This window comes from Enhydra lutris, unplaced genomic scaffold (genome assembly GCF_002288905.1).
Source record: "Enhydra lutris kenyoni isolate GAN:26980312 unplaced genomic scaffold, ASM228890v2 scaffoldscaffold3, whole genome shotgun sequence".
Taxonomy (NCBI): domain Eukaryota; kingdom Metazoa; phylum Chordata; class Mammalia; order Carnivora; family Mustelidae; genus Enhydra; species Enhydra lutris.
Genome location: NW_019154087.1, coordinates 72051898 through 72077786, shown reverse-complemented (window position 1 = coordinate 72077786; position 25889 = coordinate 72051898). Strand labels below are relative to the sequence as shown.

Here is a 25889-nt window from a genome sequence, read left to right as displayed (position 1 = left end):
CTGACCCAGGACTTTTTGTTTTCAAACAGTTTTAATGAGGTATAATTTACATGCTGCGGGGTTCACCCATTGAAGTGTATAATTCAATGATCAGGCCAGGATGTTGAACCCACTGGCCAGTGCTTACCACACTCCACTCCACCCCGACCCACCCCCCGGGTTCCCCCTGCTTCCCCCAATGCCCGACAGCACAGTAACTGGGACCCCCATAAATGTTGGTGAAGCAACTGTTAGATCTTGAACCTGGACAGTGAGAGCACTGGTTTTCTTGTCTTGGGATGCTCAGGAATCAAAGGAGGACAGGAGGTAGAATTTGTTCTTCTAGATCCCCACCACTGGGATTTTAGTTTTTCCTGCCTTCTCTCTTCCTCCGCCTCCTCTGTCCACAGCAGTCTGTCAGGTAGTTACTAATAATAGCGATGGTACCAAATTATGACCCACTCTGAGCCAGACATTAATTCTTTAAATAGCTGTTAAAGACTGCAGATCCTCACATCTTGTAGAACGGTATTACTGTTCCCATTTTATAGATGAGAAACTTGGATAACTTTCCCACTGTTTCTTACCCAATTGGCAAGTGGCAAATTCAAGGTCTGAATGTGAGTCTTTCTGGTTCGGAATCCATGTTCTTGTCACTGACCATCCTGCTTCCTGTGGTGGGAAGTTGCCAGCTCTGAGCAATGAAGGGGGAGGAGAGCATGGTCCCTTGGACTCCATTTGGGGGTCCTTAGGGGTAGTCCCCTCCCCGCCCCTTCCTTCCTCTTGCAGTCAGCAGACATCACCATGCCTCCTGGGGGTGCCTCCTCCTGGGCCTCTCTGAGCATCTCACAGCTTGCCTGCTTCTATAATTTGCAAGTGCCCTCTCCTTGGCTTGGACTGAAGCAGCTCTGGGCATCCATTCACGAAGGTTCTTCCAGCAGGATCCTCCAAGTAGTCTTTCTTTGGTTCTTAGACTAAGGTTCACACTCCATTCCCTGGAACTGGAAGTTTCACCTCAGTCCTGCCCACGCCTGCCTTCCAGTCCTCGAGCTTTGCCTTCTCGATGGACTGCGGGACTTTGGGGATGAATGCCCCCCAGTCCCTCTGGCTCCCAGGATCACCACCACATCGGCACCTCCCTTTCCCACCTCCTCCCTCTCTCGTGGTTGTCGGGGACCCAACTGGTATGATTCCCAAGGATTCTATTTGACATACCTTATGTAACTACCATTCAGCTTTAATGAGACAGAATTCTACCCTGGCTTTTGGATAAGGGATGTGTTACCCGCTAAACTTCTAGGCATTTCCATACTGCTCTCTGGAATGGCCTTTCTGCCCTGACTTTGTTCAGTTCCTCTCTTAGTCGTTAAACACACACACACACTCACATTCACACACACAAACATATACTCACACTCTTCCACTTTTTGCCCTTGGCTGCAGAATCCACAAATACTCAACTATGTGTATTTTTCAAACACGACCTTATTTATATTATTCTGGGATTTGACCCCAAATGGCTTCATTCTCTCACTTCGTTATACAGTTTTCTATGAATTTTGTCTCTGGCTTGTCTTTTGTGGACACTCACAGCAGTGTTTTCTGTTTTCTGCTTTGGATTTTCAGTATTAATTATGTCTGTTGAAATCTGTCTGTGGTTGGAAGGAAGCAGAGAACTCAGATGATCAGAGTGTGAAGACATCCAGGGTAGGGGGTAGATAACCAGAGAGGGGAGGCCTCCCAGAGTGGGGAGATAACCAGAGAGTGGGGGGGCATAGCAGGAGGGAGGAAATATCCAGAGTGGGGGACATAGCAAGAGGGGGGAGATGACCAGAGAGAGGAGGCATACCAGGAGCGGGGAGATAACCAGGAAAGGGAGACATCCAGGAGAGGGGAGATAACCATAGTGGGGAGGCATCCAGGAGGGGGGAAATAACCAGAGAAGGGAGGCATCCAGGAGGAGGAAAGTGTGAGCCAGGCAGGAAGGCTGGACTCTCCACCATCTTCAGATGGCCTGTTTGCTAGATGGACGGTTACAGAATCACAGAGCCTTACAGTAGAAACAGGCTCTGCAATCAGCTAGTCCATTCCTCTTGTTTTACAGTTGAGGACTTGAGGCCCAGAGAGGGGGACATGACTTGTCCAAGTCAAAGCCCAAGCCGGTGGTCCAGCTGGGACTCAAAAATCCATCTCTAAGTTCATGAAAACAAGCTGTTGGCAGGGCAGATTTATGTGTGAGCTACTTTTTCAAGAAAGCACACCGTGCAGTGGAGAACGCAGCAGTGTTTGTAAAGGGCTGACGTGATGGAGGGAGGCCTCGGGTCCTGGGCTCCAACTCTTGCCTCTAGTGTGCAGTGACATGTTGGAGGGATCAAGGATCTCTGTGAATTGGGTCATTTGTAAAGAGCGTTTCTGCCCCACCGAGGCCTGGGAAGCATGGACTGGGCAGCAGCTCCCTGGGCTGGACGGGAGGACTCTGTCCTGTCGCCTCCCGCATCAGCCTCTCTGCTGGAAAGGGAGTGGAGAGCCTGGCCTGAAAGCAAACAGTGGCCTCAGCTTCAGTCTGTGAGGTCCGAGGAGAGCTGGCGCCGCAGTGTGGGCTGAAGTGGGGGGCAGCCCCTGTGGGTCTGGGCCGAGTGTCCCCCAGGCTGGGCAACGCTGCTGACGGGCACTGCCCCCACACAGTGAAGGAAGGGGGAGAGCGTGCAAAATCCTAGAGGCGAAGCTGACAGCCCAGGGCCCCAGTGACGTCAAGGGGGGAAGGAGAGTAATTAACTGAGGGACTCCACCTTGGTCAGCCACGCTGGGATTAGCCTGTGTGGTGCAGCAGGCAGTGTCTGTATTATGATCTTGGTCTTGGTTCTGCTGGCTTCAGGCCCACTTCATCAGCTGTCCCTGATCTGTTTCCAGCCCCGGCATGTCCTCCACCCCATCGCTCATGCCCAGATCCGGGAAGGGAGAATGGATTGCTTCTCCCTCCCTGTTGGCTGGGCCCCAGAAGAAGCCAGTGCTCAGTCACATACGCTTTATTCTGTTCAGGAGAAGTTTCCAGCTGGTGTAGCCCAGAGGCAGCCCTCTCAGGGGGCAGAGCTGTACTGGGGACAGTACAGGGACAGGGGGGTGGGGGAGGACGGGACGGGACTGGTGGGTGGGCTCTGGGAGGGCACTCTGGGCACAGGGCCGGAGGGTTCTCTCCAACCTCCTCCACTTCCTCCTCCACCTCCTTCTCTTCTTCCTCTTCCTCCCTCCCATCCCCCATGTAGGAGGTGGACCAACAGAGAAGTAGGCCCCGCTCCTCCCTGTCCCAGACAACCTCCATGCTCTGGCCTGCTCGAGTGATAGAAGAGATGAGCAAGTCAGAGTGTCAAGAGTCAAGAGCTTAAAAAACTCAGCTGGGTACCATTAGGACCGCTGATACCGTAACAGCTTCTATGACTGCCCGGAACTCCTTAGTGGACTCTCTGCCGTGAGTGAAGCAGAGGGCCTGAACTCCTCGGGGACCACGGTGTAGGATGAGTGATGGGTCCCAGGAAGTGGGCCCAGGGTGGCCTGCCCAGGTTCAGGGGTGCTCCCTTGAGAAGTTTGTCCACAGTCATGTCTGAGGGGCCTTCCAGCTCTCAGATTTGGGGGCTCTGCCCAGGGGCCCTAAAAGATCAGAACGGGTATGCATGGAGGTGAGCGTCAGGCCTGAGGGGGATGGGGCTTTTGGAATAGAAAAGATTTGGTGGATGTCTGGGGGCAGCGAGAATGTTTTTGCCGAGGTGAAAGGAAGCTTGTGTCCAGAAGCATCAGAATGAGTTTGCAGAAGGGGTCGGGTGGGGAATCTGCAGGGGTCTCCGATAGAGGGGCTATGACCCCTTGGGCTATGAGGGAGCTCAGAGACGGTGAGTTCACTAGCTTCTGACTTGATTCATGGGTTTTAGCGAGACTGCAAGCAAGGAGGTTTTTAAAAAGGCTGGGAGCAAGACCCGGATGAGTGTGGTAGCTGAGAGGAAGGAGGTGGGGGCATGACATGGGAATGACCCCGATGGTGAGCCTTGGTGAGCAAGAGGGTGTGGGGAACAGAGAAAAGGGAGGAGTCAAAACAGGCTCAAGCTTTTTGGCCTGGAAAGAAGAAAAAAAAAAGATTTTTGGCCTGGATTCCCAGGAAAATGATAAGAAGTCAGACCCCAGGTGTGCGTTACCCACAGGCAGGAGTGATTCAAGAAGACCTTGGTCGTGGGAGCCCCCAGCAGCCTGGTGCCATGAGGCTCACACAGGCCACCGTTTAGGTCCTTCAGAGTCTGCGGGGCTGGTTCCATCTAAGGGTATGACTTAGAAATCAGCAGTCACCTCTGCTGTTCACCCCATTCCCTCCCAGTTCATCTCCTGTACAGGCCCACAGGAACCACTCATCCGTGTCTTAAAAACTATACCCACGTCATGTAGGATGTTTCCAGACCCGCATCTCCTTGAAAGAGCCAGCTAAGCTTGGCAAGGCGATTTCAGGGGCAGCCCAAGATGACCATACCTGGTAGTCTTGGGATAGTTCTGATGAACCATTTTGAAAGGGGGTTGGGGTACAGATGGTCAGCATGGCCTTGCCACTCAAAGGTTACCAAGCCCCTTTATATCCAGCATGTCATGTAATCCATTGACTCCTCAAATGTCTGGGAAGGAATTTTAACTTAGATTTCATAGAACCAGGACCTGAACCCAAGACACTTCATATTCATACTCAACACCTACCTTCCAAAGGATCTCCACCACCCCGAGAGGCCCCATCCCCAGGGCCATTCCCTGGGCAGAGCATTACTCCTGGGAAGACCATACATTGAATCATGCCCACAGGAGAACAAATAGAGTACTAGTGCTCAGTCCATTGCCTCCTTGACCTACTTGATTCTGGAAGCACTGAGTTCCATGTGGCAAGGGTGGAGGGACAGAGGACAGTGACAAGGAGTGGAGTGTACTGGGCACTGGGAGAAGGATGTCCTTCCCAGGGACAGCTCGTGGAGTGCAGACATCCAGGCAGCCCTCTGACCTGACAGAGATTGCTAGAAGAGGGGTGGGAACCTCATCTGCTCCTTTCCCTATGCCTTTCCTTTGCCGTGTTATCTGAGATGTGTTCTAAGCCGGTTCTGTGTCTAAACGCTGTCGCCTAAAAACTGGGATTGCTATAGCCAGGCTCACTTTGCTTTTCTTCGTAGAAGAGAGGAAGATAGCCACAGAACCCAGTCCCCTTTAAATGATTTGTGTGTGCAACACATGCATTTTTAAGTTGTTGATTGCTTTTTCCCCCGTGTGTGTGCTATTGAATCATTAAAGAGCTGTCAACTTGGGTTAGGGTCTGAGGACAGTGCCAGCTTTTGGAACGTATCAGTACATCTTGATCTTGGCCGCCTGATTGTTTTCTATGTATTAACACAACACCCTCTGATCTCATTCATTCATCAAATATTTATTGTGCAATCTGTCTCTGCTATGCCGTGAGCGTACATGTTTTGGTTTCCTAGGGCTGCCGTAACAAAGGACCACAAACTGGGTGGCTTAAAACAACAGAAATTGATTCTTTCACCATTCTGGAGGCCTGAACTCAAGGTGTCCGTGGGGTCACATTCCCTGTGTGAGCTGCAGGACACAATTCTTCTGGGCTTCTTCCTAACTTCTGATGGTCGCTAATAATCTTTGGCATTCCTTGGCTTGTAGACATGCAGCCTCCCTTGTCACGTAGCGTTCTCCCTGGATGTCTGTCTGTGCTTTATCTTCTTCTAAGAAGCCCCGCCATTGGTTTAGGACCCTCCCTGCACTGGATTAGGACCCACCCTGCTCTAGGATCACCCCCCTCTTAACGAATTACATCTGCAAATGACCCTATTTCCAAATACGGTCACATTCTGAGGTCCCAAGTGGACATGAATTTTGGAGGGACGCTCTTCAACTCAGCACAATACGGTTTTGGCATTTTCCTTGGTCTTTTTCTGTCACAAGGCAGCAGGAGTGGGGAGCTTGGCGTCTGGCAATGTTGTTAGGAAACAGAGAACACGTACAGTTATGAGTGGAGGACAAGGCAGGGCGAGATAAGTGCACGAGATTGACCTGGTGGGCAGCAGGCTGGGGGGTGGGAAGGTCTAACTGTGTTTTGGGAATGGGGAGCTATCTCCCGTGACAAGTGAGGCAGCAGGGGTGGGGCCAGAGAGACCGGAGTTGGAACCTGTGCTCCTTTTTTCATTACCCAGCTGTGTGGCCTCAGACAAGTAACTTCAACACTTAGCCTCGTTGTGGGGACTGGATCCAGTCACATAGGCTAGAATCCCTGCCACAGTGGTGCCTGGCCCTGGAAGAAAGCCCCGCTTAGGAATAGTTAGACCCGTTTCCTTCCCTCAGGTGTTCAAGCTAGAAATCTGAACCTGAACCTGGTCTTCTCCCCCGCCTTCACCTATGTTTATCCAACGTCTGTCTGTTCTGCCTCCACACAGCCGCTCACATCCCTCCGGACCACCACTTCCCTAATTCAGAGTTCCACTGCCTCCCACCCGGATGCAGCCTCTTCGTGGCCTCCCTGCGTCTGTGTTCTTTCTCATCCTGAGCTGTTTTCCAACATGGCGGCCTGAGCCATCTTCTTCCTGCGCAGATCTGATCACACTCTTGTTTCCCTCATGCCCCTCTATGGCTTCTGGTGCCCTCAGGGTCAAGTCTAACACTTGAGCCAGGGCTCCAAGACCCCCACTTGTTCACCCTTCTCATCCTGTCATGTTCTCCCAGCTTCTAATCCCACAGTGGCTCACATGTCTCTTTCTTCAAGCTCTTGTAGGGATTGTTCCCTCTGCCCAGAGCTCTCCCTTTCATTCTGTCTCAGTCAGTCCAGGCTGCTCTAACTAAATACCACGGTCCAGGCAGCTTAAACTGCAGAACTTTATGTCTCCCAGCTCTGGGGGCTGGAAGTCTGAAATCTGGGTGCCTGAATGGTTGGGTTCTGAGGAGAGCCCTCTTTCTGGCTTATAGGTGGCTACTTTCTTACTGTGTCCTCATATAGCACAGGGAGAGGGAGAGGGAGAAAGAGCATTCCAAGCATGATAAGGGAGGGAAGGAAGGAGCAAGAGTACTGTCTTGTGTCTGTTATTGGGGTCCCTATCCTCATGACCTCATCTAAACCTGATCACTTCCAAGGGGCCACCTCCAAACACCATCACATTGAGGATTAGGGCCTCAGCATGTGCATTTGTTGGGGTGGGGGGTAGATCAGAGATATGCAGTCCTCCCTTTACTTAGCCACCTTCTGTTACTCCTTGAGATTTCATTTTAGATAACACTTCTTCCAGGAAGCTTTCCCTGATTCCCCCTGCACCCGTATAAGACTAGGCTAGGTGGAGCCCTGTGTGCTCCCAAAGCATAATGTTGACTCTTCTTCTCTTGAAGAGGGAGTTTTTGTTTCTTCTACAGGTGTCCTGTTCCAGAAAGCTACCTTCTAACTTTGGTGCCATTTGTAACCCTTTCAGGACCACCGGGCCCCAAAGGTGATCCAGGAGATGAAGGGAAGGAAGGAGAGCCTGGGATCCCTGGATTACCTGGACTTCGAGGTGACTGGGAAGCCCCAGGAGGAAGCTGCACATACAAAGAAGGGGAGAGTGCCCCCATTCCATACCTGGCCCTCTACTTTCTTGTTGACATTGGTGATGGGGTTCCCTGGGAGAGTGCCCACTCAACCTACCTTCAAATGCCCTGTTCTGTGAAGAGACTGATAGGTTGTAGGTGTGACAATAGGATGGAGCAAACACTTCTTCATAGAAAGTACCAGGATCTGAAGGAAAGGAGTGCATGAGAGGCTCACAGTTCCCTGAATCCACTTCCCACCACAAGAGTCAGGGTTCATATGACCAAGGCCTTCAGAAGCATTGGAGAGTGTTCTGCAAGTGTGTTGTTTCCTGCAGTGTTTTCCAAGTCACCAGACCCTGGATGTTCCCTCCTGCTTGCTGATTCTGCCCAGATCAATGAACACGCGAGTGACAGCTCTGAAGGTCCAGAGGCTGGCAGGGAGGGTGGCTCCTGGCCTTCTGGAAAGAGGGCGTTCTTCTTTGACTCATTGTGTCAGAAGTTCCTGTCCTGTGACTATCAGACTTGGCATCCCAGTCTGTTCACTTCTGAGCCTCTGCTGTGAGCAGCATTTTTCTAGAAGAGTGCAAAGCCTTCTAAACGATGCAAGAAAAGGGGAAGTTTATTCGGGGAAAGATATCTGTTCATGTCAGGAATTGTATCTCTTAACTATCCTCTTCCTAAATCTTGAGGAGGTTGTGAACCAGAGAAGGGGCAGAAGATAGTGGAAGGAGAGCCTGTGACCTGGCCTCCAGCCCTGGCTCCCCTCCAGGGGAACTCCCCAAATTTAGAACCAAGGATGCCTAGACACTCACAGGGCTGTGGAATCTCCTTTTCTGCCTTACTGAATTATACGATGGGGAGCTCTGGGCATATCTCATACTAGATTTAGAATTCTAAGGCAACAAGGCGGCTGGACTCCAAACAGGTACCTTGCATTAGGCAGGAGAAAAGAAACCAATCAGCCCTTCTCTGAGGTCCCACCGTCCTCTGGGGCCATGCGTCCTCTTCCAGACATTTGATGTTAGCTCTGGAGAAATAATTACTGGAAGACAGGTTTTTCCAAGTCACGGAAAAAGACCAGAGGAAGCCAAGTTCACATTCAAAGCAGGAAAGAACAAGTAATCAGTTAATTAAGAGTTCTCTGCTTTACAGAGATAACTGTGGGCTTAGGTCAGGCCTCTGGGGGCGCAGGGCTCTCACTGGGTGAAAGCATTTGTTGATTCTGGCTCTCCGTGGTGAAAGGCAGGCAGTGGCCACAGGGCCTCGTGGCCAGGAGCCCTGGGGCCTGATCTGCCAGCAGGTCATCCATCCCATTTACTGGCCTTGCTGACTTTCTCCCTCCTCCTCAGCCTACGATCCCCTTTGCTGTATCTCTCTAGATGTATAGCATGGAAGGGATCTTCATGGTTTTTCTCTTAAGGAGGATGGGGTGCTGTTTCATCTTCCTCCTACCCTAAATGCCAGTAAGTCCTTTTCATCCAGCATGAGGCGAAGCTGACTGACCACAGGCTTTCAGTTCAGGAAGGCCAGGGCTCAGATCCCACCCCTGCTACTTTCTGCTGTGTGACCCTGGGCAGGATACTTAACCTCTCTGGGCCTCAGTTTCCTCCTTTGTCACATAGGTGAAATAATACCTCAATTTATGGTGAGGATAAAATGAGATACTTTATGAGAAGACTCCAGAACAGTGTCTGACACATAGAAAGTACTCAAGAAAAAAAAAGTTTGCTGATTTTAAATCTCCAACATAGCTAGAGGTAGAGGGACGTCTCCCAAATGGATAGGGCACCACTGCTACCACTCACAATAGAATTGGACCTTTCAGGGGGTGGCAGGGAGAGGTCCAGCCTAACTGGATAAAAGGTGCCGGTGGGGAAGGCTTGTGCTGACCGTTCGGACAATTGCTTTGGTAGCATCTTTAAGTTAACTAAAAGGAATCAGGAAGGAAAAGCTATAGCGGGATGTCTGGTTGAGGCAGACTGGTGGGCCAGATCATGACCTGCAAAGACCCTTCCACTTCTGAGTCTGATGCTCTACAACTTGTCCTCTGTCTTCCCAGGTCTGCCAGGGGAGAGAGGCACCCCAGGACTTCCAGGCCCCAAGGGCGATGATGGGAAGATGGGAGCCACAGGACCCATGGGCATACGTGGGTTCAAAGGTAATAACGAATCCCCGAGTCCCCATGTAGCCTTGCTCGCCACTAGCCCTCTGGGCACTAGTGTGGACACTGGAGTGAATGGCCAGGGTCTGCCTTTTGGCTCTGCCACTGACCAGCTAGCTCAGTGACCTTGGGCAAGTCACTTAGCCTTGTTAAACCTTCGTTTCTTTGTCCCGAACCCAGAAATCCTCATGATACCATACTTCGCAGGGCTGTCACGAGGATGACATGGGTCATGTTTGTGTGAAAACCTTTTGTCCGCTCTCCAGTGCAACAGAAATGCAAGCCAGTGTCCCTGGGGGTTGCGGATCAGTGGTGTAGCCAGAGGAAGCCAAGCTGGGAGACTAGGCTCACAGGAGAAATGGGGGGCTGCAGACCCAGGATACCCACCTCCTTCCCCATACCCCCGGATTCCCAACAGTCCATCCCATGCTTTTGACTCCCCCAGTATTTGAAAGTTTAATTCAGTTCTCAGATTTGCATTGCCAATAGTGTTCCTGCTGAATTGGTTTTCCTCCTGAAGGCAGTCCCCTCGTTCATTGTTAGGGGGCATCCACGGTATTAGTGCCCAGCTTTCCACATTCTCTTCAAGAACTCGCAGACTTCTACCGTAATTGCATGGCTAGATGAGGAAATTGGGTGCTGGTTCCCCCGTGTTGATCTCCTCCCTTGTGAAGATGAAAGCAAAGAAAGAGTACTATTCATCATTCTCACCCCGTGTCTAGGAGGATCTCTGCATCTTGGATCACTGGGAACTTTTAGGCTCCTTTCTAGTGATTAAACAGGCTGAGGTTTTCCTCCCTTTTACGAAGGACATTTTTTTAAAAAATGATTTTAAAATAGACTACGAAAGTAGCACATGCTTGTTAAAAAAATGTGACAATACAGAAGTATGTAAAGTATAAACTAAAAAGGGAGTCCCCTCCCTGAGTCCCTTACGCTATGACTCTTTAGAGTAACTACTGTAAACACTTTGGGGCACACCCTGCCAGATCTTTTTCTAAGCATATTCATATTTGCTTTTCTAAGCATATATGATTGCCTTGGGGTGCTTTGTTTTGTTCTGTTTTCAAAACTTGGATCACATAGGCATCCTTCCCCGGAACTTGCCGGCTGGCTTCGTGCACCAGAAAATATGCCACAGGATTTTGACTTGCAGATATCTTTCTGGAAGTACTTGGAATAGAATTCCCTGGTCATTTTAGTGTCCCCTCAAGAGGTGTCAGGACCTTCTACTTCTTTGGAGTGTAAGATGCTAGCTGGAAAAAGAGCTCTGTCCTTTCAACCATATCCTGAGAAGGAAATTCTAGTTTCCCCGGAAGCTCTCTCTCATGTTTCCCAGACTCTCCCAACCCCCACGGTAAATCTGCCTGACCTGTAACCTCTGTCTTCCCAAAGTAACTGAAGACCTTTCCCCATCTTTTCCTCCTGTGCTTGTTATAGCAAACTTGGCCATGTACTTCTAAAACCTTGACTACTTACTAGAAATAGCTTTGCCCTGTCAATTCCCATTGAATACCATGACTCTAGCCTGTGCTGGTAGACCCTGCTCTTCCACACTTTAATTAAGAGGGAATGAAATTTCTCAGGTGAACCCCCTGGCCTCCTTCTGGGGTGACCAAAGCATGCAGCATAATTGACTCAAGCTCTTATCTTTCCTTCCCTGCCAGGCCCTCCAGGTCTGGGGGCTCCTGGTGAGAATTTCTCAGGTCTTGGGTCTTGGGTTAATTCATCTCTTGCACATAATATTTTATCCATGGTCAGGATTTATTTCCACTCTAATGTCAATTTTCCTCCTCTGTGTCAGGTGACCGAGGCCCAAAAGGAGAGAAAGGAGACAAAGGGGACAGAGCAGGGGATGCTGGTAAGGACATTCTACTGGGGTTACTGGATTCTGGGGCAGCTGGCATCCAAGCAGCCCCAAACGTTTGGGAGATGGGAGGTTGGAACCATGGGCCAGGGCTCCAGTGTCAGAGGAGCTCCCTACCCCCACCCCCAGTTTCAAGGCTCTGCTGGCCCAGTAAGAGACAGCTATACTCCAGGGGACACAATCCACGCTTCCACTGGTGGAAGCCCAGTGGTTGTATGGAATGATCTGGAAGCAGGCTGCCTGTGCTCCCTCCTGCCTGCCTCACGAGATAGCTAAGTAATCTCTGCACCTCAGTTTCCTCATCTATAGAATGGGGATAAGAGGAATCCTTACTTCATAGGATCATTGTGAGAAGTAAATGAGTTAATTCACATAAAGTGCTTATTACAATGCCTGGACTGTGGTTAGGACTGTATGTGTTGAATATTATTATTCTGTGTGATACCCAGAAATTAGTTCAGACATGCTGACTTCCCTGGTGCTTACATGGGGAAAGGTGCAGAGGCAAAGCAGAATCCCTTTTGTTTTCCTCCTTTGCCATGAACTGAGCAGTGATGTTGGAGATCTCATAGTTGGGCAGAGCACCGAGTCTAGAAATGGCGGTCTTTCTGATGAGGTTCTCCTTCACATGTTGAAAGGGAGGCCAGCCTATCTAGTCATGACACTCTTTTCTAGGGTTTCTCCTCCTACTTCCCCCCTGCAAAAAGGGCTACATATAGAACCTCAAAGATATTATCAGAGAAGAATGAGTCTCCTAGCCAAGTTTTAACAAAATACCAGCATATGGTATTTGCTGGACTCTGGAATGCTGCCATTCCTGGTGAAGCCAAGAGCAAATGATCTTCTTCTGGGGCATCTGTGCTCCAGTCCTGGCTCTCTAGGAAGATCGGGCCTGGGGAAAGAGCACTTGCACCCAGGTTCTGCTGTGACACTCAGGGACCGATGCCACTGCACATTCATACACTGGACCCAGACCAAGCGTTTCCCAAAGTTTGGTCTTTAGTTATAGGAGTAAAATGACACTTCCATCCCAGTCATGCAGGACCAGGAAGGAGACCTCTCTCCCAAGTAGCACCTTTTTCCAAGATCTCCTAAAACTTGAACTTGCCTCCTACTTCCTCTGGCCTTCTCTTTCCCAGGGTAGTGATTCAGGATCAAACAGGAGAGGTGCCTGGGTGGCTCAGTCATGTGATCTGGGTGGCTGAGTCACGTGCCTTCAGCTCAGGTCGTGATCTGAGATTGAGACCTGAGTGGGTCTCCCTGCTCAGCGGGGAGTCTGCTTCTCCCTCTCCCCCTCCTCCACCCCACTTGTGATCTCTCTCTCCCAAATAAATAAGTAAAATCTTAAAAAAAAAAAAAAAAAGGATCAAACAGGAAAAATGTACAAAATAAATAAAATCTTAAAAAAAAAAAGGATCAAACAGGAAAAATGTACGTGATAGCACTTTGTCACTCTGAAGCGGTGGCCATACCTGAGGACAAGCTATGCCTAGGCTTCCTGGGCTCACTGCATCCACCTTACCTCAGATGCTAGAATCCACAGAATAATTCAGGCGGTATAGCCTTTCTAGTATTGTCCTTAGCCCCTTTCTAGGGCAGCCACGGGTTTAAGTGGGAGTGTCCTGGCTTGATGAGGAGACCTGGTGGACTTTGCTAGGAGCCAAAAGGAGAGTTTTGAAGACAAAAGAAGGGAGTCTGGCTGTGATCTAAGACATCTGCGACAGATCTGATTCACACTTATCTAATGGACTGGGCACTGTACTTTGTCTTTGGGGTGCTGCCTTCGGCTCTGTGTGGTGACTGCTTTCTGAGGGAAAGCTGCCAGTATAGCTGAGGAGGACTGTGGCATTTAGCTCTGTGAAATAAGAAATTCCCGATGGGGGGGCAGGCAGGGAGGAACTGTGGAAAGATGACCTTTGAGAGGGAGATCGGCAATGCTGCCTGCATAGCAGGGGGTTCTTGTCAGCAACTCTTTGGCAACTATTCCTCAGTCAACTTGAGAGGAGAGAGGAGGTCTCTGCTAGCCTGGGAAGAGGTGCTGGTTGCCAGTCACCATTAATCCAAAAAAGACTCTTTCATTACTATTTACCTCGCTTTTCTGGGCCAGGTTGGCTGGGCTCTGCGATGGGATTGGGCTGTGGGGCCGAGGGCACAGTGTGGGGAGCTGAGCCACAGCGGTGTGGGGCTCCCATAGACGTGGGTAGGGAGCAGGGGGGAAAGGCGTCGTGTCCACTTGGCCCTGGAGTCTCTGGACCGCACCACAAGAGGCTGATGTCAGCTCAGGACAGCCCGTCCCCAGGGAATGACAGCGTTCTTTCCTGCCCTGAAGAGGCTACGCCCTCCCTGGAGCCCAGAGCTCAGATGGTGGCCTTGACGCAAAGCTTTAAGCTTTACATGGCAGTCTCCTGACAGGACCCAAAAATATCTCCATGGGTGATGGACCTGGAAAGGGAGCTGGCTCGGCAGAGACAGCTCCACAGATGGGAGGCTTTACACAGGGTGCAGAGGAACATGGAAGTCACATAGGACGCATAGGACGTAAGTGGTGGGCCAGCCAGCCAGCCTCGGCTTCCAGAGGCTTTCAGTGGAAGGCAAACTCTCCCAAGGCAGGAGCTGAGGCAGAACAGAAAAGCCAGGCCTCTGGCTTCTCCAATTCTGGAATAAAATCTTAGGACCCCATCTTGAAGAGTCAGCCCCTAATGAGTCCCTAACCTGGAGATACGGATTTAAGGAAACCTTTGACTTAATTAGAGACTGCCCCACATGAGGGGCGGGGGTGCTGCTTTCCCATGGCCTCCACCCCATGGCCTGCTTCTGACCACACCAAACCCAGACTCTGGGTTTGGTTTTTAAGGATCTCCAGCCCAACAGGCATTAACTGGATCCCTGGGACCCAGGCTCTGAGGAGGAAGCCAAGGATCATCTTTCAGGAAAGTGTGGAAATTCTGATGAGCACCGAGTACCCGCTTCTGGGAGGTTCTGTCATTCCCAGAGCCCAGGGCAGCCCCACCATAAGATCTAACAGTGGGGAGAAAGGACGCAGCACCAGAGCTCTGGCCTCCTCCACAAAGGAACACGGTGGAAGAGGAACCTTCCTCAGGTAACCCGGCCTAGGGAAGCTTTACCAAACACCTCCCACCTTTAGCAGCAAAAACCTAAAGTTCCAGCAGGTGGGGATATTACTACATAAAGGGATTGATGAGGGACCCAAGTTACACACCCCACAGGACAGAATCTGAAACTGGGGGCTTTCCTTTGACGAGGGCGTTACAGAGGATTTCTCGGGACCGTGTTTTGAGTCAATATTAAAATATTTTTCAGAATAGGATCTTGCGATTGTTTACCCATGCTTTGATCTGGAGTCATATGATTCTAGAGCCAAATGGGGTTTCAGGCCGACTCCTCTCCTGTTCCTGAGCGCCCCCCCCCGCCGCACTCCCCCACCCCCTGTTCATTGAACAGGGACCATGAATGGAGAGCTGGAGAGAATCCCCACATTCCATGGCCAGGTCATGGTTCAGACTGAGTCTAGAATCCAGATCTCCTGATTTCTGCTTTATAAGAGGTGAAGTTTTCTTTTCTTTTTTTTTTTTTTTTTAGGCAAGGCTGATATCAGTCATTCGGTTAGATGTTTGGCTTTTGGGAATTTGGCCAGGAAAAAAAAAGTTACATATACATATCTCAAGACAGAAAGACATTTGTTTTACCCTCATATATGGTCCATTTACAGGAAAAATAAATAATATTTTTGCAGCTCAGGGGTGGGTTAAGGATCCAGTTTTGTTTAAGTCTCACAGCATGAATTTAAAGCAGGATATAAGTTCCAATTGTTTGAAAACTTTTCCTCAATTTGGTTTCCCGTGGAAAAAAAATATGCAGAATGACCCAGGGGTAAATTCTAAGTCAGTGCTTGCTGATAGTTCTCAGTGGCATCTCAGAAAACCCGAAAAATATTTAACATGTTGTAACGTGTTTTCAGTATTTAGGGAAGTAAGTTTGCAGGGGGGAAGAGCAGTGAGCCCCCTGTTGTGTAATGTAAGCTCAAAAGAAATTAACTGGGAGGTGATTTCTGGGCAATTTTTTCCACAGCTGCTGAAATATTTCTGTCTCTGTGTTAGAATAAGGAATGCAAAAAGTCCTTCACAGTGCCTGAATTCCCTTCTTCCCATCCCTGCACTTAACACTTAGCTGCCCCAGGGTGCCCCGGGAATCCATTTGGCACCTGAAGTTAGCGTTCTTGCTGGCCTGAAGAGACAGAGCTTCTAGACCTTTTATATGCAAATACATTTCTTTATTAACGTAACTGCATACATATCTGTAATTCCTTATACAACGTTAATGCCACAGCAACAACACACTCTAAAAGTAAACCGCATTTCTAAGAAAAATTAACCACTCACATACTACTACTCTCAGCCATATAACTCGAACGGAGAGGAGTCAAGTTTCTGTGCACAATATTTCACTAACTTTTCACAGTAGTATTCAGGAGACATGGCTCTGTCGCTTTTGAGGGAGGGGGAGGCTAATGGTAGAGAAGAAGGAAGCTGCCCAAGGTCACCAGAGTTCATAAAGGGCAAAGCCAGCTTCTGAGTCAGGCCTGTCAGGCCTCGAGCCCACTCTCCATCCTTTGCTGCCTCCTGGGACTACCTTTTATTCTCTCTGGCCTTTGACAGCTTGGGGTCCTCCCGGGCCACTGTCTATTCTCAGCGGGTTTGATATGAAAGTGCTAATTCTCACTTCGAAGGTCTTCTTTCCTGTCTCATAGTTTGCTTACTTTCACCACACCTTGGCCACCTGTGGCTCCACAATAGGCCAGAGCCAAGTTTTCACACCAGGGGTTCTGCATCTACCAGCAAAGCCCTGCCCTGGCCTGTTTCCCCTGTTCCCTCGGACTGGGTCACCTGAGCCCACGGGCCTGACTGACGTAACATCCACGGCTGCACCGGCACACAGCAGGCCCTGTTCCCTCACACACTTGTTCAGGTCACATAACCCTTCCTTCCTTCTCTTTATCCTCACACAGCGTGGGTGGGACAGATGCATGTGTGGAGATGGGGACAAGTTTGTGTGTGTGGAGATAGTCAAGTGTCTCCTCCTCTAAGTTTATGTCTAGTGACTGAAAATACACAGGGACACAGGGTCCACTTGGAAAAGTTGTCCCACGGCAAACCCTGCTTTCAGTCCGGGCTGAGACAGAGTGGGAGGCGCCAGAGAGCCAGAAATGAACAACCAGGACCTGGATAGACGAGAGAACAGGATAGAAACTGAGCAGGAATGACAGAGACAGCAAAGGCCAGAAGCCCATCGGTCAGAAACTGGGGCTGGTGTGGAGCAGGCCGTGGAAGGGACCAGAGGTGAGACAGATTGACCTCCCTCACTTCCGTCGTAAAGAAAAGACAGAAACGTGACAGGAAGGAAACATTTAGGGAGGAGAGCATTGCTTTATTCTCTTCTTTGGCAAACTGGTACTGAGGAACTGGCTGACAGCTGGGGAACCAAAGAGGAGTCAGGTCTGGCCTCATCTTGAGGAGCTCACTGTCTAGCACGTGAGAAAGACTCACAAACACACGATCACAGTGGCGTGTGGTGAGGACCAGCATAGACGTTATGTATGGAGGTGAATCCTGCCTGCTCCTGTGGGAATCACTTGATGAGGTGTCTTTGACAAAATGGCGTCCAACAGGTGGGTGTGGAAGGCCCAGTTATTTGAGGTAAAGAGAACCATGCATGAAACAGGACAGCATTGCCCAACAACCCAAATAGTTTGGTGTGATGAGATTTATGGCCAGAGAGGTATATGGGTGTGAGTGGTCAGAAGATTAGGGTTGACCTCTGGGCACTGGGAAGCCGGAATGGGTGTAAGCAGGGAGTGACACGGCTGCAACAGGAAGTGACTGGCCAGGGGGAGAAGCACACTGGATCTGGGACCAAAGGGTCACAAGTCAAGGTCATGAAAATGAAGCGTCAGCCATCTGCAGTAACCCTCAACTCTGAGACCAAGGCCAGGCTCGCAGTAGGCATACTCTCCCTCCCACTAGAAAAGTCCGTATTCCAAGTCCACGTTTCTCTGCTGCTCTTGCTTCTTCTCTTGGCTGAGCTGCTCCCCTTTTAGAAAGTCCTCCGGAGAAGATGAGACGTGAGCTCTAGAGGAGCAGTACAGGTTGCAGAGTCACAAGCCTGAGACCCAAGTCCCCTCTGGCCCCACTGGCAAGGCAGCTCAGAGGCCAGACCCTCAGCCTCCACTACAGCAATGTCCTCATTTTTTTTTTTTTTTTTTTTTAACCTCCTATTCTCTGCAGAGGATCAGATCTGGCCTACCAGACATTCTGGTTTGCCAAGAGTTTATCTTAAGCCTTCCAAAAACAAATCTACCGACTTTTCTTGAAAGCTTCCTAGTGACCCCTTCCAGGAGAGCTTTAAATCGCTACATGCAGAAAACAGTTCAATTCAGATTAATCCGTGCTGCCCTTGGTGTGACTGGCTTAAAATAAATTCAAGAGGGTCTGGAAAAAACAAAAGATGTGGCTCCTTTAAGAAACCAGGTGGTAGAGTGGGGGTGGTGGGGGGAGGTTGGGGGGCAGCTGCCTGCAAGTGCTGGAGTGCTTGGCATGGAAGTTATTGGTGTCTTCTAAAAGGGGAGCGAGTAAGAGCTGCAATGTGGGTCTGGTGAGGAAAACCTGCTTGGGTGAGGAGAAACAGAGCCTCTCTGCAGGAATGGGTGCTCTCTGGGAGGCAGAGGGGTGCTAAGAGGTCATTAGCAGGCTCGCGATAAGCTCTATTCTCGTAATAAAGTACGTGAAAGAAAAGAAAATTATAAGGAAGAGAATAAACATATATACACGGAATGGTATTGTATTTAGTGGAAAATACCTGCATTTAAGTGAACCCACGTGGTTCAAACCCGTGTTGTTCAAGGGGCAGCCATACCCCAATTCTGCAGACAAGCTAAGTGAAAGCAGGACCCAGCCGGGGGCCTTGCCAAGGGCGAGCTGGAACAGAAGCAAGCTCTGGTTTGCAGCTAATGTTAGGAATTTGGGATGAGGTGTGTCAGTGAAATTTGGGAAGGTTTGCTCCTTCTAACTGACCACGTGTGGGGCTCTTTCATACTGCCAGCGGAGGTCGATTGTTCCCGAAGCACCTATTTGTTTCACGGTGAGCAAGCAAGGGAGCGTCACATGCCCTGCCTTCGTTGCTCTTATTACCCACATTTAGCTGACACTGCTGTCTTCGTCCTTCCAAGAGGAGTCTAGAAGCAGCCCCCACAAGGACTGGCATTCCCAGTTCCCTGGCAAACACATGGTGGTTTCTGGGATTTGCCCCAAAGAAAACTTTTTTTTTTTAAATATTTTATTTATTTGAGAGAGAGAAAGAGAGAGAGAGCATGCGGGGGTGGGCAGAGGGAAAGGAAGAAGCAGAGTCCTCACTGAGCAGGAAGCCGGACATGGGGCTCTATCCCAGGACCCTGGGATCATGACCTGAGCTGAAGGCAGACTCTTCACCGGCTGAGCCACCCAGACGCCCGTGAAGTAAACTCTTTTATTTTTTTTTTTTTTAAGATTTTATTTATTTATTTGACAGGCAGAGATCACAAGTAGGCAGAGAGGCAGGCAAATAGAGAGAGAGATGGAAGCAGGCTCCCTGCTGAGCAGAGAGCCCGATGTGGGGCTCGATCCCAGGACCCTGGGATCATGACCTGAGCTAAAGGCAGAGGCTTTAACCCACTGAGCCACCCAGGCGCCCCAAGAAAACTCTTTTAGTAATACAAACCTCAGGCTGAAGGTGAACAGCGAATTTTCTGTAACAACACCACCTTGGAACCACGGAAGAACTGAAGTTCTGGTCTTTGATGTGGGTTTTGTATGAAGAAGTTTTCAGTTGAGGCATACATTAAAACCAGGCGTGGTTGAACTGTTTATGGAGAAAGCAGCTCAAACAAACTTAGGAATTGTTCTTAATCCCACCACCCTGCTCTCCCTGCTCTGATGTTGGAGGTAGAGCCTGCCCAAGGCCCTGCAGATTGAACCTGGGAGGTCTGTGTGGGGGCTTTGTGACGTCACTGAGTCAGCCATAGCTGCCTCTGTATTAAATACGTGGCTCTGCTTCCCGTCCTGCCCTTGGACAACGGCGAACACCGCTGGGGTGTCCTTGGAACCAGTTATCGAGAGGGACCGACTTCCCTGAGTCCTGGCCTTCTGCCTGTCTCTGAAAGCGCACTGTTGTAGAGTTCTGATGGGAGAAAGAGAAGAAGAAAGCGGGAGGCCAAGCCTGTGGACATCCTGGGAGGTCTTGTGGATGGTGTGGTGTAGAGGCGGGGGTCACGGCTGGATTCCTCACTGACTCAAATGCTGGGCCAGTCCCTTGCCGCAGTGCCTCAGTCCTCGCCCCCCCCCCATTCCCCCTTACCCCCAGCAAGATCCTTGGGTCTTAGGTTGAGTTCAACTATTTCTTGAGAATCAAGCACCCCAGTCACGGAGCTCACACGTATTTCTGAATAACTTTCTAAAGCATGTACCAGATGGGGAAATTGTGCTGAGAGGTCAAATTACTCGCCCAAGGTCATAAATCTAGAAAGTGGTGTACCTGGTGCTGGAGGCAGGTTCTGCCTTCAAGAAGTTACAATAGTAGTGCTGGGAAGCATCCCAGCCAAGGACTCTCAGACCCTGAACTTGGAGAATGGAACTGAGAGAGGAGACAGGGCAGGGTGGGGACAGTGTGGGTGAGGGCAGAGGGGAAAGTACCTTTTTAACAAAGGCCACTCGTCCTGGACAGGGGACCTGGAGGTAAAGGTGGCAGGTCCACAAAGACTTTAGAGGAATGCCATATAAACTTTGGAGCCTCCTACAGCTACAGGCATGATAAAATGAGAGTTCGGTGGCTTTGACTTTCTCCCAGCTCAACTGCATTTCTTTTTCCTCCTAAAGGCCTGTTGCCACTCACTGACCCTTCACTGCCCTTTGAGATGCCCAACAGCAAAAGCAGGGCAAAGAACTCTACCTCTCCACTGGGCTGCCCAGTAAATTCCCATAAATCCCCCTCTGGGCATTCCCACTATGATGGGGTGAGCTCCTGGTTCAGGGCTGGGCGGGAAAAGCATTTATTATTTGATCAGACACATCAGAGTGAACCTCTACGAGGAGCTGGGCAGCCATGAGCAAGGCATCGGAGAAAGAAAATCAGACCAGACTAGCTCCCAGTTTCCAGAAGAACAGGCAACAGAGTTGGGAAGACCAACGTTAAAAACAGTTTAAAAAAAAAAAAATCCAGTGTACTAAGCTCAGTGCTAACTTGGGAGTATCTGTGCCACTCTTTCTACCAAGCAAAGGCCCAAGCACCCCATGTGAGCCCCAAGTACAGTGGCCCCTGGGGTTGGAGACAGACCCTAGTGTGGCCACTTTATCGTGTAATACTTCCTTCCCTGACTCTCAGCTTCCCCCCCTGGAACATGGGTATTATAAATACCACCCTCTCGAGGGGAGGGCTGCAAAGATCAAAATGAAACGAGGGACATAAAAGTGCTTTGAAGAGGCACAAAGCACCATATTAAGAGCAGATTACCGCTGGGAAGTAACATTTTATAAAACACACCCACAGGCCAGACCGCATTTTAAAAGTGATGCCCTCCAGCAGAGCCTGACCAGAAATTCCTTAGTTTGCTTGTGGGATGGCTTCTGTCCTTCCCATAAGGACCACATTTCCCACAGATGTCAGGGAAGAGAGCAGTGTCCTGTCTAGAGAAGGCCGGAGCCCAGCGTCCCCCACCTCAGGGAGGTGGGGTGCAGAGCCCCTGTGCTGAGGGCTGGCGGGGGCCATGGGGAGTTCTTTCTTCACAAGAGAATGAAAAGTTCAACTTCCTTAATGGGCAGATGGTCCAAATTATCCCCGGGGCTCTACTCTGCAGCTGTAGAAAATCAGAGCCTGTTTTCCCAGCCCCGTGTGTTTATTTCTATTCTACACAACCTCCTTTCTTTTAACTTGTTTTGCTTTGGCCTAGAAGGCAGGATAAACAAACGGAAGAGAGCTGTGATGTTTTGGACTCAGGCTGGGTTTCCCTCCTCTCCTAGTCTTTAGAAGCAAAGTGCCCTGGGCTCCAGGGGGCCCTTCTGATGCACAGCCAAGCAGGGTCTCCCGGAGCCCAGCCCAGTTCTGTTCCTGGAGCCCAGCAGAAAGCTGTGAATCCCATTCATACATCCGATCACTCACTCACTTGGTACAATGGGTTAAGCCTTGTGCCCACAAGTGAGGACCGACCACATTTCCCACAGATGGGGACCACAAGGGTGCTGAACAGCTTTCCCTTTCACGGAGCTTACCCTGATGAGTACACACAGACCTGAAAGAGGGAATGACGGTATAATATTGCTAATATGTGGGGAGTGTGTGTTGGGGCAACAGATCAGGGAAGCCCTCCTGGAAGAGGTGATTCCTATGTGTCTTACAAGGTCCGACAACTGATAAGTTGTGTAGCCGGGGCTTGATCCCGATCAGTCTTTCATGCACCTCCACCCCGAGGTGCACAGATATTACCCAAAAATTGCTCAAAGCCCCTGCAGGGCTAGATTTTAAAGCATCCCCCCCACCCCATGATTCCTACCTGCAGCCCAGGCCTTAGAACCACCTCAACACCAAGGCTCCTGCCCTTACTTTTTTTTTTTTTTTAAGATTTTATTTATTTATTTATTTGTCAGAAAGAGAGAGAGAGAGAGAGCGAACACAGGCAGACAGAGTGGCAGGCAGAGGGAGAAGCAGGCTCCCCACAGAACAAGGAGCCCGATGTGAGACTCGATCCCAGGACGCTGGGATCATGACCTGAGCCGAAGGCAGCTGCTTAAACAACTGAGACACCCAGGCATCCCACCTGCCCTTACTCTTAAAGACACTAATTCCTACAGACCCCGTGGGGCTGCTGGGTGGTAGGTGAAAGGCACTTTCCGTAAGACAGCCGTTATTAAATTTTGTCTTAAGTATTAGCCTGGTAGTCGGCTTTGTGGTTTGAAAATGAAAGGCCTTTGCTCTTCTCCTTGGCTCTCCCTGGTATCCGCTGTGCGACCCTGGGCAAATTGCTTGGCTTCTCTGAGTGCATTTCCTCCTCTATGACATGAGATCCATGATAAACTCATGGATCTGTCGTGAAGAATCAATGAGAGAATGCACATATGAATCACTGTGTACCGCGTCTGGCATGTCATAGGACCTGTGTATGTATTAGTTCCCTTCAGAGCCCATCCTTGATTTGAAATCTCCGGGGGCGGGGGTGCTGTCTAGAGCATGGCTTGGCCGTATTTGGGTTTGGGGCAGTTCTGAGCCAGAGGCAGACAAGCTCCACGGGCAGTAGACATTTCTAAGCCTAGCCCAGCCCTGGAAACCGGTTATGAGATGGCAGCCACTGGCCATTAAGCTGTCCTCTCAGACCTGCTGAGGGATCCAGTGATGAAACCACTCCCTTGGTTGTGCTCTCACGAGATGCCGGAGAAAGAGGAAGATACTCTGCCTTTTGCTTCCCAATAACTGTGAAACCCGAAGCATATAGAGGAAAACAAGGTAGGGAGTCATCTGGTTGAAAACCCCTGGAGCCATCCAGAGATGCCAGCACGCTGTAAATGAAACCAGATCTTGGCTGTAAACTCCTAGAATGGGCTCCCACGGGAGGCAGGATGAGCCCCTGTCAAGACCGGTACAGAGTGGAGAGGATTCCTGTGTTTAAAGTGGGATCAGGGGTTCAAGACTGACATCCAGGGCTCTTTCCAGTTCTGGGGTTCAAGGGTTCAGAGCCAGGCGAATCTGGACTAGACCCAGCCTGCTTTGGGAAATTGCTTTTCCTATGTATATATTTATAAGGCAAAGAGAGCAAAGAAACATTTGTTTCAAGAAGCAAAACCCCACCTATTAGATTTGTAAGGTCTGTGCTTAGAGCCCCAGAGCAGCCTCAGCCAGAGCGCTGCATTCCTGGACCATTCTGAAGCTGCTTTGCTTCAAGAGTCACATTCAGCTCGCATTAGTGAGCAGAAAGTTGCTGACAGCAGGAGTCAGACTGCTGCTGACGCCCCTATCCCCCTCCCTTAATATACTAAGAAGCCAGGAACTGAGCTCTGGGAGAGCAGAGGAAGTCAGGAGATGAATCCAACTGGAGGGGTGAGCCCCGCTGCCCCCACTCCCCACACAGCAGGCTGACTTCGCAAAGAAGCTTTCAAGGCTATGATCCCAGCTCAGGCCACTGTCTACCAGCCCTCCTCAGCAGCCCATGAAGACCTCTCAGGGTTGACGACAAGTTGCTGGGCAAAGTATGGGACAGCCGGGGGGGGGGGGGGGCTCCCACTGACGGGTGCTCCTGATGTACCAAGGTCGTCACATGTGATGTGGCTCCCAACCACCCCCATTATACCCATTTTAAGAAGAAGGAGGTTTAGAGAGGTTGAATCTGGCCAATAGTGGAGCCAGAATTTGAACCCTATTCCTGAGTCCAGAACCAGGCTCTTTCTACTTTCCCCTCTTGCCTCCCCTCGGGGATTATCACCACTGTGTTCTCCTCCATCCTAATTCCCATATCCACCCAGCATCCAAGAAGCAAGTAGCTCACCAGGCCTTAGACTGACGGTTGGCATTCCCAGGTTCTCTCTTTGGGCATCTTTGGTATCAAGGACCAGACTCACTGGGTCACTTCAAGTAATGGGGGCTTATAGTAAGGCCACTGGGGAAGACTTTGGAAGATCAGGAATCATAATACAAATAGGCCTTGCGGAGTCTAGGATGCAAAGGTCATCCAGAATCCAAGGCAGTTCTGGGGGCCACGGCAATTGGGGTTTGTGGCTTTAGTCTATGTCTCATCTCCAACATGGCTTCTTAATTTCAGTGCCCCAGCCTCTTCTTGAGGCTGCTTCTGCTCATTTATCTCCATATCCCCCCAACTCACATTCCTAAGGGAATCTGGGTAGTCCTGCTAATCATCCTCATAGTGGTCCAAGGTCTTGAGCCAGACCAGTCATTCATGGCATTACCCATGTATAAGGAAGTGCTCGCAAGCAGGGAGTGTGACGTACACCTTGACCTTGTCTAATGCCAGTCTTATCGCATCTGATGTCAGAGTTAAACAAAGCCGGATGCTAGTTAAAGTGGTCAGGACAGATCTTAAATTAGTAACATACTCTTGCAATAGGGAAAAGAGGCCAGTGGGAACTGAATTCAACTTCCACATGTACAGAGGAGACTGGGTGATTTAAAGAGAGAAAGAGTGAAGAGGGAGTGAGTGAGTGGAGATTCAGAAGAGTCAGAAAAGTGAAAAATGACAAAAAGCAGGAAGGAGGTGGGTCCCTAGAAAACCCATCTGGGTTTGCTAACTGGTTCTTATCCAAGTTAGGCTTCTTCCCTCCCACAGAGCCTGGGAGACAGGGCTCTATCTTCAGGTGTTACCTGGAACAAACACTAAATTCTTTTGGAAGCCTTGAGTTTTCTAAGGCAGGCACGTTAAAGGAGGCTGGGGTCATTCCAGGGATATGGCCTTGAGCTGTTAGTAATTATGTTCTTTTTCGTTCAAGACCTAATGGGTCAAAGTTGAGGCTTCCTAGGAGCCTGCCTAGGGTTTCGTCAAGCAGAGAATCTTTGTCACTGATGTGCCCTCAACAACCCTGGGCAGCGAGTATGACAGGTGAAGACATGAAGAAAAAGTATCTTAGTGCCTCTAGACTTAAGAACATTAGCACTGTGGCTTGATCAGCCCCCATCAGTCCTCTCCTCCTCCTCACCATGCCACACTGCTTGTCTTGGATCTCTTGTGGTGCTGGCAGGGATGGCCTGGAATCGCCTCATAGCATTTTTGTGCCCTGAGGAGAAGCATGGGTATATGCCTCAGTGTCCCCAGGACTGGGTCAATACTTAGAGATCGAGCAGCAGTAGGGAGTCTACAATGAATTACAGAAAGACAGCCCAAGTAGATGCAACCCAGGACCAGGGGCCCCAGTCGGTGTGTGCATGGAGAGCACATGGCCTCTATCCTGGGGTAACACCATTCCTGCCCAAGCTGATGGGATCAGTGGATGGGCACAGGCCCATTCTGCATAGTCAGGCACTGAAGGTACTAGAAGCAGAGATTCAAGAAAGATCCAGAGAGACACAAGAAACATGAGGCATTCAGCTGGGGATTCCAATCATACCCACTAGCAAAGTCATGCAGCCATCAACCCATCTGCCCTCCATCCCACCCAACACTGAATCAGCATCTTCAGCCAACCTGGCACCATATTAAGTATGAAGGGATCATGGACAAACAAAGCCCCATTTCTCTGCCCAAGGGAACATGGGCTATGTTTCCAT

The 25889-nt window shown here is 50.1% G+C and overlaps 1 protein-coding gene across 1 annotated transcript in view; it reads left to right on the top strand.

Annotated features, from left to right (window-relative positions):
• The window catches only part of LOC111155460 (scavenger receptor class A member 5), a 126973-nt gene that overhangs the window by 74520 nt on the left and 26564 nt on the right, over positions 1-25889 (top strand). The window contains exons 5-7 of the mRNA XM_022515626.1: positions 7458-7538; positions 9614-9712; positions 11520-11576. Coding sequence (XP_022371334.1) covers positions 7458-7538; positions 9614-9712; positions 11520-11576 — 237 coding nt within the window. The remainder of the gene's footprint in view (positions 1-7457; positions 7539-9613; positions 9713-11519; positions 11577-25889) is intronic.